The sequence below is a fragment of the Leptopilina boulardi genome, unplaced genomic scaffold (genome assembly GCF_019393585.1).
Source record: "Leptopilina boulardi isolate dan_hultmark-lab unplaced genomic scaffold, ZJU_Lbou_2.1 LbouV2_38, whole genome shotgun sequence".
Classification (NCBI taxonomy): Eukaryota; Metazoa; Arthropoda; class Insecta; order Hymenoptera; family Figitidae; genus Leptopilina; species Leptopilina boulardi.
Genome location: NW_026137951.1, coordinates 4,063,302 through 4,075,829, shown reverse-complemented (window position 1 = coordinate 4,075,829; position 12,528 = coordinate 4,063,302). Strand labels below are relative to the sequence as shown.

Genomic DNA, 12,528 nt, shown 5'->3' with positions numbered 1-12,528 from the left:
TGCAGTGAATGTACGGGCATACAAATTTGTAAGAAAAGAAAAAATGCCATTTAGTGCAGAAGCACTTTGTATTTAAAAAAATTATGTAAACTATAATGCAAAAAAAAAATAAATAAATAAAATAATACAAAATATTTTACTATTAGCAAATAAATATTTATTTGTATTAAATAATTGCAGAGGCCTCGGATCGACAAAAAATTCGTTTTACTCGATTTAAATTAGAAGAAAAGTCTAAAAAGTCGATTTTTTATATTTTCATAAATTTATTATTTTTAATAAATATTTTATTTCTATTAAAAATTGTTATTAGATATTAATTCGTTTTGGAAGAGTTATATTTTAAAGATTTTTATAAATATAAATAATTGAATTTGAAGAGATTTTGAATTGAAATTTTTGTAAAATTGAATTGCAGAAGATTTTTTTTTTTTTAATTACAGACAATAATTGAATATTTAAAAAAAATTTAATTAAATAATCAAAAAATATTTTAAATAATTGAATTTTAGAAGAACTTGGTTAAAATTATTGAAAATAATTAATTTCACAAACACTTTTTTGGATTAAAATTTTCAAAATAATTGAATTTTGAAAGAGCAACAGTTTGTACTAAAAAAAATCATTATTTTGTTTTTAATTTTATTTTGTAAAATAATTTGAAAAAGTCCCCATTTATTAAAATAAGTCGAAACAATGTCGAATTTAATAAAAATTTGAATAATTCGTACAATTCAAGGCCTGTAATTATTATTTGTGTCAATTAAATAGTATTTGTTTCAAATCAAGAAATTATTGGTCCAAATTTATTTAAGTCAAATAAAAATTATTTGCTTCAAGTAAATATTGATTTGACATAATAATAGTCAAGTAATCGATTATTTCAATGAAATACATTTTTTTATACATATTTATTTGGTTAATTCAACCAAAATTTTGTTTTTTTATACAAAATTTTGTTCATGATTGTTTTTGCAATAATAAATTAGAATTCTGCCTTATATTAAAAAAAATTCTTTTACTTTGCAATTTTTTTTTAGTCTCCTATTGATCCATATCTCTATATTCAAATATTTACTTTGAGAATATAAAACTTATATAAAGTAAAATTGTCATCTCTTTAAATTTTTGATTGTTTGTTGTTGAAATGTAGTCGTTTTAAAGATTCATTTAAAATTCTAAATATATCGAAAAATATATATATTGGAATTTATGAGCTGAGAATTATTCATAAAGCATTTTGATTTTTAAAGCAGGCAGGCCCCCCCTCTCTCTCTCTCTCTCTCTCTCTCTCTCTCTCTGTTTCTTTCTTTTTCTGATATTTTTCTGGGTTTCTTTTTGGTTCACAAAGTACAGTGCGTGGAAAAATATTCTAGATTGTATTTTCCCAAGAGTAAAAACTGAATTCAATTTCGTACACAGTATAACCAATTGAGAAACCTTATAGCAATGATTCTGACACACTTCAATTCACTATAATTTCATTTCATTTGGTCTCCAGAGAAAACAAATAGTACAATAAACATATTGATGTTGGTTATGATATGCTGTGTACACTTTTTGTTGCAACAATTTTATGTTTATAAATAAAAAGCTTCTATATTCTTCTTGATCAATTATGTAATGAGGTTTCATTTTTATTATCATTTTCAGTATGATTAAAAAAATTGATTAAATAATTAATTATTATTATTAATTTTTTGTAAAAATTAAATATTTTTTGTTAATATAAAAATTTATTAACTATATTTATATGTCAAAAAGATAGAGTGGCATGCATAAAAAATCTGATGAAGGAAAAATTATTCCAGAATTAATAAAAATAAAAAAAAAATTTCTTGCTTCAAAAGAATAAAATATTCACCTTAAAACCATCATCCTCAGGAATGAAAAATGTAAATTTTCCGTCGGCTTTGAATATATCCTCTTTTCCTGTATTAGTTACTTGTTGTCGAAACGTTCTGAAAAAAAAGAATTTTTTAAATAATATATTTTTCCATATATATTTTTTTAAAAATATTTGGTATAATTATTTAATTTCTCACAAGAGATAAAAAAAATTTTTAAACAAGCAGTGAAAAATGTTAAAAAGAAAAATTTCAAATATACAAATGTTTGCTTATAATATATATTTGGAAAGATCAATAAATTCTCTAATCAAAGTATTTTTCTATCTATATATATATATAGTAAATTGTCAGTAGCGTATTTTGTTAAAACTTATCGTCAAGTGAAAAATTGGTACAAAAGTGAAGAATTTACATTTTGCAGAACAAAGACACATAAAGCGGCCGAGTTCAATATAATTTTCTTTAAAGCTGAAAATCTTGGAACTTGGCACGTGCACCTTATTTATTGCTCAAGAATCCTATAAGCTTTTATTTTTTTTCGATTTTCACATTCTATTCAGTTTTCAGGCGAAATTTTTCCACATGGATAAATTTTTTTTTGTGAATTTACATATAATTTAGAAAATGATTTTTTGTAAAGCAAAAAAATTATAAATTTTATAAAAGTAAAAAAAATATACTTTTTCTTTTTTGTGATTTTATTTTATTTTAAATTTTAAGAAAAATTATAAATTTATAATTCTTTAGAAATAAAATAAGAAATAATATTCGATTGAAAGTTTATATATTATTCATTGTGAATATAATAAAAAATGTTGAATTAAAATACATAAGTATTTTCTGAAAGCGTATACTTGGCGTAATATAATACATCTGTCTGTCCATTACCAACCTTTTTCACTGAATACAAGTATAGGAGAAAGTACGCGACTTTCAGGATCATATATCCACTTATGTTATTCTTTTTCCTCTCTCAATTTAAACGCATTTGTCAACTCGACAAAATTTCAGTATTTTATAGGAAAAAGATAGTTTTTTTAAAAAAATTATTTTCAATATTAAACATTTTTTTTCTATATTTTTATAATATTTATAAAAAGCAAATATTTTATAGTTTTTAAAGAGAGCTGTAACCCATTCAATTGATTATTCTGTATAACCCAGCTTTTCTGTACATATTTAAAAAGTTTTTTTTTTTCCTCTAAAATAATAAAGAAAGTTTTATTACTCAGTTATACTGCTCTCACTGCTCTCTACTGTTGCTGAGTTAATTTTCGAGTTCGTATCTCACGTAATGAAGTTAGCGTTAGCTTTGTGCGATTTTTGCCATATAAAGCTGTGGATCTTTTTTTTTTTTTTTTTTTGAACCAGTTGATCATTTTCAATTTACGAATTTTTACTAATGAAATAATGGGAAAAAAAAATTGCGAGAAGTAATTAAATTTATATAATAATTGATTTCAATTAGAAAAATAGGATTTATAATTTTAAGTGTTTTAATATCAAGTCTTGAAATAATAAAAAATTTAAAAAGGTTTTTTAATGTAAAGAAAAAAAAGAAATTAGGTTAATTGATCAGAATAAAGCTTACCTAGTTCGCCGTGATCCTAAGTTCAGCTGAGCAGTGTTATTTAAGAATTGCAAAGCATCGGGATTTACTATTGGAGGATCTGCTGACTTGATTGAAACTACAGGTTCCAAAACTTCAGATATTTTATGCAAAATCTGAAATCAGAAGAAAAATTACACGAATTATTAAAAATACTTTTGTTAGTAAGAAATTTATATTCCATATATATATTATAAATTTTTTATTTTACATAGTATATTATTATATATATTATATTATTATAAATTTTACAGGCTTCAGATTGACTTTAAGGCGAAAAAGTCGTTTTAATTTTTCAAGATTTTTAAAAATTTTAGAAAAAAATTAAATTTTACAGAATTTTTAAGTATTTTAAATAATTCAATATTTAACAGAATATTTAATTAAAAATTATTTAAATAATTTAGTTTTTGAAAAATTTGATGAAAATTATTGGTTGAGAATAATTTAGCAATTAATGTAAGATAACCTTTTTTAAATAATTAAATTATGGAAGATAATTAAAATTTTAGAAATAATTAAATTCCATGTGATTTTAAATTGAAAATTTTTAAAAGTATGTAATTGAATTTCTAAAAATTTCAAATTGAAATTTTTAAAAATTGTAATTGCAGAATATTTTTTTTACATTCTGTGAATAATTAAATTTTACATAATTTTTAATCAAAAAATGTTTTTAATAATTGCTTCTTTGAAGAACTTGATGGAAATTATTATCAAGTATTCAATTATTAAGTTTAAATTTTTGAAAATAATTGAATTTCATGTGATTTTGAATTGAAATTTGTGGTATTTATTTCAAAAAAGAGTCAGTTTCTTTCAAATATTTGATTATATATCTATAATTAAAAAAATTTATTTGATTTTAATAATCGATTATTTGAATATTATTATCAAATAAATATTTTCTTGAACCAAATAATTTTTAACTAAATTAAATTTTATTTGTTTCAAATACAGAAATTATTGCTCCAAATAGTGTTTATTTAATTCAAATAAAAATTATTTAATTCAAGTAAATATATTTATTTGATAATAGTCAAGTAATCCATTATTTGAATAAAATAATTTTTTTCAGTGTGTTATAATTAATTTAAATAAAATAGATTAAAATTAAAATTAACTTTAATAAAAATATTTAGTATCATTTCCTTCGTCTTGTATATATAAAAAAGTTTTGAATTATTTCTTTGACATACACCGCTTTTCTCATTGCCTCATCACTTCCACTAACGTAATTATTTTATCTTCTTTTTCCAGAAATATGAACTCTTTTCTACCTAGCTATTTCTTGAACAAAGAAAAAGGCAAAAATAGTATAAGGATGTTTTTTTTACTCCATTTACTCAAACCAACACTCTTATGTATAGACGTCAAAAATAATACTTGTTAAAAACTTATTACATGAGAGACATATCTTTTAGAGTCTTTTTTTCTAATTTTATTAAAGAACATGAAACTACTTTTTTAGATTGTAACCTATTTAAAATATAACATACAATTTTCGAGAATAAAAATAAATTTTGTCATGATAAAATAAAAGCTTATTTTTATAAAAAAAAAACGTATTATTATAATTTTTTCTTACAAAAAAAAAGAAAGAAAAGGGGAATATAAATAAGGTCAGTAATTTTGCTGCAAGATAAGACATAGGATTGTGCTTCATTTATCTTAGTCAAAGAAAGTAAAAGAGTAGAGAGAGAGAGAGAGAGAAATGAAATGAATTTTGTCTCTTTTAAGAACAACATGTTCTTAATTTTTCTTTTTGAGAAATCCTATTTCACGTGAGAACTAAAATTGTTGATATAGATCTCGAGATGAATGATGATTTGAGTTATCTAAAAATTATAATTAATTAAATAGTTAAATAAAAATTTACTTGTGTAACTGCATATCTTTATTGTTAGTCTTAATATGATTAGCTCTCTGTTTTCTCACACGAGATGATAGGCGATTACCTCACTGAGCTTTTATACTTAATCGTCCCTTATACGAAAAAGGCCACGATTAACTTTAATTGGAGCATAACCATCTGAGTTGGGAGCTAGATGGTTGTTGCACTCTCGTGCTTCCTTGCTGAGAAGAAAACTTATTCCATTTTCTAGGATTGCGCTGAACGAGCAGAAATCTCTGTAAGGTGAGGGCAAAAAGGTAAAATTCTATGTACATTTCCATTTATTTTCATAAATGGAGACGTGTGCTGCAAAATTTAAATGCTGGCAAAAAAAATTTTTTTCACGATAAATTCCTATTTATTTTCTTATTATTATTTTTTCTACTATAAATTCTCATTTATTTTCTTATTTTTATTATTTATTATTTATTTTACTATTAATTTCCATTTATGTTCTAATTTTTATTATTACTATTTTTACTATAAATTGACATTTATTTTATTATTATTATTTGAAAATTTATTTTTAATTAACTATTTATATATTACGCGAAAAAAAAATCAATTACTTTTATTTTTATTCTTCACGCGTTAAAATTACAAAGGTTTCAAATAAAAAATAAATAATTGTTTTTTTTTCAAAATTAAATTACCCTTGTGCGTTTCACTTTATATTTCTTTTTCCCAACCCTTTTTTATTTGTTTCGTCAAATAAAACTAATTGAAACAAATATATACATGCATGATTGAATAGGTACAATTTCATAACAGACCAGTAATTTGATTACTTTTTGATGTTTTTTTTTTTTTTTTTTAAATATATATATATATATTGACAATTGGAATTTTATTTAAAAAAATTTTTATTTATTTTATTTCAACAGAATCGATACAAAAATATAATTTTGTTTTTCCCTGATTTCCAGTTAAAATTAAAATTTTTTCCCTTACCCTAATGAAAATATTTATAACTTTAATATTATATTAACTTTAATCAAGTTTTTCAAAAATTCAATTATATAAAACGTTTTTTAATTATAAATTCTTTAAAAAATTTCACTAATTCCAGGTTATTAAAATTTTAAATGAAAATTTCAAAAATTGAACATTCAATTTTTTGAAACATTTTTCAATTGAAAATTCTCTAATATTCTCAAAAATTCAATTATTTCTAAAAATTGTATTTATAATTCTTCGTTAAGTTAATTTTTTTAATTACTACAGGGAAATAAAAAGTTTTTTAATTAAAAATACTCTAAATTCTATTATTCTTTAAAGTTTGTAAAAAAAAATTTATCAATTATAATTTATGAAAGTTAAAATTTTAAATCTTCTGAAATTTAATTATTTCCAAGAAAATTTTAACTCGTACTCTTCCAAATTCAATTAGTAATTATTTAATTTAGTATTTATTTATTTATTATTTAGAACATATTTCAGTGGAAAATTCACTAAAATTCAATTATTGTCTGAAATTTGTAAAAAAAATTTCGTTAATTCAAATTTATAAAAGTTTTAATTGAAAATATCCTAAAATTCAATTATTTCTAAAAATGTTAAATCGAACTTTTCCAAATTCAATTATTTTTAAAATTTTAATTAAAAATCTTTTGAAACTTAATTATTTTCAAAAAAATTTGAAATCGAAGTCTTCCAAATTCAATTAGTAATTGAATAATTAATTGAATGTCAATTCAATTGAAAATGTTTTTCTCAAATTTTTCTCAATATAATTTTTTATTCAATTAATTATTTCAACAGTTTTAATACAATTTTTCAAAAATTCAATTATTTAAATCGTTTTTTAATTAATGTTTATATTTACAACAAAATTATAATTTTTGAAATCTCAAAAAGTTCAATTATTTCTAAAAATCTTAATTGTAACTCCATCAAAATTTAATTATTTAGAACATATTTCAGTTGAAAATTCTCTAAAATTCAATATTATTGTCTGAAATTTGTAAAAAAAAATTTCGTTAATTCAAATTTATAAAAGTTTCAATTGAAAATCTCCTAAAATTTAATTATTTCTAAAAATTTTTTTTATCAAACTCTTCCAAATTCAATTATTTTAAAATTTTTAATTAAAAATCTTCTGAAATTTAATTATTTTCACAAATTTTCATTTAAAATTAATTTTTTTTTCAATAATAATTTAATCAAATTCTTTAAAAATTTAATTATTTAATACATTTTTTGAAATTTTGAATTCGAATAATGTGCATAAATGAGACTTTTGATAAATTTTATTTTTTTTAATGTACCTTTAAATTATTTTTGAAAATTTGTTCTGAAACTGAATTAAAATCTTGAAAATTTGACTCAGTTTAATTTGGTGGTTTGAAAAGAAAAATTCTTGAAAATATTTCTGTCAAATTAAGAAATTTTTTTTTTTCGAATTCAAAATTCTTCAAAGTTTAATTAGTGTACTTTCTCCATTGTGTACTTTTACAAAGAATAAATTTTATTTAATTTCTAATAACAAATTGTTAATAATAATAATAAAATATTTATCAACTAATTAAATTTATTCAAAATAAAAAAAAACGACTTTTTAAATTTTTCTTTTGTAATGTAAATCGACTAAAATGACTTTTTTTTCTTTCAAAAGTCGATCCAAGGCCTACAATTATAAAAATGTAAAAAAATCATTTTTAGCAGCAAAAGTTTGAATTGAAAATTTCAAAAATTATAATTTTAGCAGCATTTTTAGAAATTTGATATTTTTCCAGTACTTTTCATAAAATTCTCTGACTTTTTCCTGACCCGTGGCAATCCTGTAAAAAGTATTTCCTATTTTGTATATATACCTATTATTAAATATGTAAAAATATGAATAATTAAAATTTTTAAATAAATAATAAAATACAATAATTGAGGGTAAAAATTAACATAATGAAAAAAAATTAAAGTTGAGAAACACTGAAAAAAAATGAGTGAGTGAGAGGGGTGGTTCACTATCCGGAGAATCGCTATTTACTGATAGGCGTTCTGAAGGGAGAAAAAATAGCGGGTTTAATTTTGCGCGATCGCTTTAAAGGGTGGTTTACCCTTAGTGTTAGCTCGTAAGCAGCTTTAGGTCTGGTGGGGTGTGGCGTCGCGATGCGACGCGACGGCGCCATTCAGTTGACTTTCACTCCCCCTCCCTCCCCCCGTATTCCCTCATCGTCTCTAACCAACCAGACATGTCTCTCTATAGTCACTGAAAAATCTTTGCTTTAATTTTCGCGGTGAAAAAAAAAATCAATTTTTTCCCATTTAATTATATAATAAATCAATAATAAAAATTATATAATAAAATAAATTATCATTGAAAAAAAATATAATTTAAAATTTATTATTATTATTATTATTTTATCAGATATAATTATTTTTTAAACAAATTATTATTTTTCAAATTACAGAATTTCTTCTCATCCAAAACTTTTTATTTCAAAAATTCTATTTTAACCGAATATTAATTTAGAAAAATTCTCATTCAACAGAATTATTACTAATTTTTAACTGTAAATAAGGCTACCTGAATTAAAATAAGACAATTTTTTATTTATTTCACTTTATGATATTTTAGTTTTCTCTTTGCATTAACCTCTTCACTTCTCAATTAATTTTGAAATTTACACAAAAAAAAAAAAAAAAATTGTAACTGGTGAAAACTAAATTAAACAACTTTTTCATGTTCTGGGTACTGTCACAAAAGAGAGAACTAACAAAGCGAGTTGCTCCTGGGCTTTTTTTTTGTTTTTTGTGTCAAGCCAATAGTCACAACATATAGTTATAAAAGAAAAAATATTCTTTCCTTGTATATATAGAAGATTTTACATTTCCAAACAGAATTCTCATTCAATTGAAAAATATTTTTATAATAAATAATAAATCTAGATGAATATCTAAATAAGTACGTATTTAGAAAATTTAATTTCGAATATTTCAGAATCCAACTAAGACAAATATTCAAAATTTCAATTAACTAAGACAAATTTCAAAAAAAAAAAAATTCTGAAAGTTTCATTTTTCAATTCTTTGAAGTCTGATTTAAAATTTATTCGAAATTAAAAATTTTAGCACAATATTTAGTTTTAATGGTCAAAACAATTTTGGATAGTAATTAAATTTTACAGATTTTTTTTAAGTAAATTTTTTTTTTTAATAATTGCAAAGATTTTAAATTTGAAATAAATTTTCAGCAAATTTAGTCTGTTGAATTTTTTTTTTCAATTTCTGACTGCTTTCAGTTCAATATCTATAATAGATTGTCGAAACTATAATATTAATTTCACTGAATTATTTGTTCTGTAAATACTAGAAGCCGACCGATTCCTGAAGGCTCTATAAACACCGGATGTATCAAAACTATTGGCACAAGGTTTAATATCTCTAAGATTTGCCACAATCAAGTTTGCATCTCAATAAATGTTTATTTTACAAATATATAAACATTGCAACAAATTGCAAAATTTAAATATACTAAATTTACAAAGTATGAAAAAATTATATATTCAAAAGTTCTGTAAGCTATCCAAAAAAAAAATTTCCCTAGGATAATTTCAACTCAAAGTATGAGCGTCTAACGAAAACTTTAAGGTGTTTGCTTTATATTTGTGCGACAGCAAATTTAAGCTTCTCACTGCTTGGGCTGGTAGAAACGAATTCTCCTAGATGTAAGAATTCCTTCTCTTATCGAAAACTTTCTGCTGACGATAGGGGGAAACTTCGTCACGTGGGATAACCTTTTCTTATCAAACAATTTAAACTTTTCATCGTGGTACCGAAGATTCGACCGTGCAAACGCTTTCAACACCTCGACAACGCTGTTACACAGTCGAGAAACTCTTGATGTGCAAAAAAAAAAAAAAAAAAAAAAAAATACAGAAAAAAAAATTTAATGGAGAAATGAACTAGCATTAAATTTTAAGCACGGTACGTAAGAGGACGTCTCTCCGACTTTTGAAATAAATACACCTTTTACCTATTGAAAAATTCAGTATATTCAGAAGGCAAAAAAAAAATTTACGTTGCAGTTACAGTTATATCTGTCTAAAAATGTTTTACTTTTATATAGAAATGTAGTTTTTAAACGAAATCACTTCTTTATACAAAAATTTGATTCCATTACTCAATGAATAATAATTAATTAATAAAAGTATATATTTAATAATAATAATAATAATTTTCAGTGAACGTTTTTGCTACTTTTAAAGAACGCTAAAGGAAAAAATATAAATTTTAAATGTTTTTGAGGAGAATAAAATTTTTTGAGTGGAAGTTGTCGTATATATGTGTGTATACTAAGAAATAAATTCTTTTCCGCTCTAGAAAACGACCTTATGAGAAAAGAAGCTGTAACCCCCGCGCGCAGATGGAGAAATCTCCACCTCGAACTTTGAACTTTTACCTTTTCTTCTTCGCTAGCTCTTCTTTGCACCTTCCATTTTACCTTCCATCTTCATGATGACGACCTACTCTACTCGTGGCAAAAGCACGGACTTCCCCTTTTCAAAAAAGTATCCCTCCGGATACAATAACATCGCGCAGCTTTTCTAGAGACGCTTCAGGCTTGCGAGAAGATAGTTCTTAGATTTACAAAAAGAAAAAAAAAACTCTCATTCTCTCGTTAACTCTCTTTCAAAAATAATATTACAACTTTACGATAGGAATCAACATTTACTATATTATTATTATTATTACGTATAATAAATTTTTTTACAAAATATTAAAAGTAATTTTCATTTCTTTAATGAAATAATTTAATTTTGAAGTCTCGTAAATAAATAAATAAATAAATAAATTTCGATTCACGTCAAAAGCTATTTTTTCGCAAAATAAATTTTGAGATAGATGAATAATGTCTAAAATTATAATTTGTTAGAATTTTTATTTGACAGAATTTCAGTGGATAGAATTTTTTTTTAGCAGAATTTATATTTGTTCGAATTATTTTTTGATAAAATTTCCATTAAACCAATTTTCTATATTGCAAAATTTTCATATATATATATATATATAAATTCACTTCACAGAATTTTTATTTATTCGAATTTTCTTTTGGTAGAATTTTTATTTGTTCTAATTTTCATCTAAGGGAAAGGACCAGTATAATTTCAATCAATCGAAATTATAATATTGTTTTGAGCTGTCAATTTTTTTTCTAACAATATTGAGTACTTAAAATTATGATATATGTATAATATGAAAAATTAAAGAAACAATTAATTTGTTAATATTTTTTTAAATAAAACTGAAAATTCTGGAAAATTAAAAATTTGAATTTCTATTACAATTTCTTTAATTTCTCATTGTCGATTTATTTTTTATTTTTGAAAAATAAAACAAATTTATAAAATTAAAAATCTACTTTTTTTTTATTTTTCACAGTGAAATGTAATTACAGGTTCTGAAAAAATATCAAAAAAAAATTGTTTATCCCTAGAAAAGGTAAATTTTGATTATTTTTAATTTTACTGGTGATTCATTAAAAATTGAACTTCTTTCACAATTTTGATTATTTTTCATCGAAAAATTTTTTTTATGCTTTTTTAATGATATTGAACAATTAATAGTACGGATTTAAAAAAAATTTTAATTTTTGCAAATAATAAAATAAATAAAAATAATTTTTTTTTAATTTTAATATTATATACACAGAGAGAAATCTGGTGCGATTTACGCATGTCCTTAGGAATATAGTAACAGACGCTTTCAAGCAAAAATCCTAAGTGAGCGAGGTATTATTGTATGAGTCTCACCTGATATTCAGATGGAATCTTATAGTTTTTGCTTGGAAGTGTCCATGCTATATTCCTATGGACTTGCTCATGCGCAAATCGCAGCAGATTTCTCTCCGTGTAATAATTTTTGATATTAAATAATGCCAGAAAAAAAATTTATACTTAATCGAAAATGCATTTAACATAATTTCTATTTTATCGAATTTTTTATTTTACAGAACTTTCTTTTGTTCGAATTAACTTTAGGTCAGAAAGTTTTATGCAAGAATTTTAAAATTAATCAATCAGAAATTATTCAAAAATATTTTGATTTAATTTTTAAATTCACGCCGAAATGTTTGTGTTAAATAATAATTCGAAGAAATGAAATTTCGGTCAAAAGAAAATTTGATCAAATAGAAATTATGTTAAATAAATTTTCAGATTTTTTTTCAACAGAAAATT

At 22.3% G+C, this 12,528-nt stretch overlaps 1 protein-coding gene across 4 annotated transcripts in view; it reads right to left on the bottom strand.

Moving 5' to 3' along the window:
• The window catches only part of LOC127288202 (fasciclin-1), a 176,409-nt gene that overhangs the window by 47,162 nt on the left and 116,719 nt on the right, over nucleotides 1–12,528 (bottom strand). For all 4 annotated transcript variants that reach the window (XM_051315509.1, XM_051315513.1, XM_051315511.1 and 1 more), the window contains 2 exons: nucleotides 3,442–3,575; nucleotides 1,865–1,961 (listed from right to left, as the gene is read on the bottom strand). In XM_051315509.1, the coding sequence (XP_051171466.1) occupies nucleotides 1,865–1,961; nucleotides 3,442–3,575 (231 nt within the window). The remainder of the gene's footprint in view (nucleotides 1–1,864; nucleotides 1,962–3,441; nucleotides 3,576–12,528) is intronic.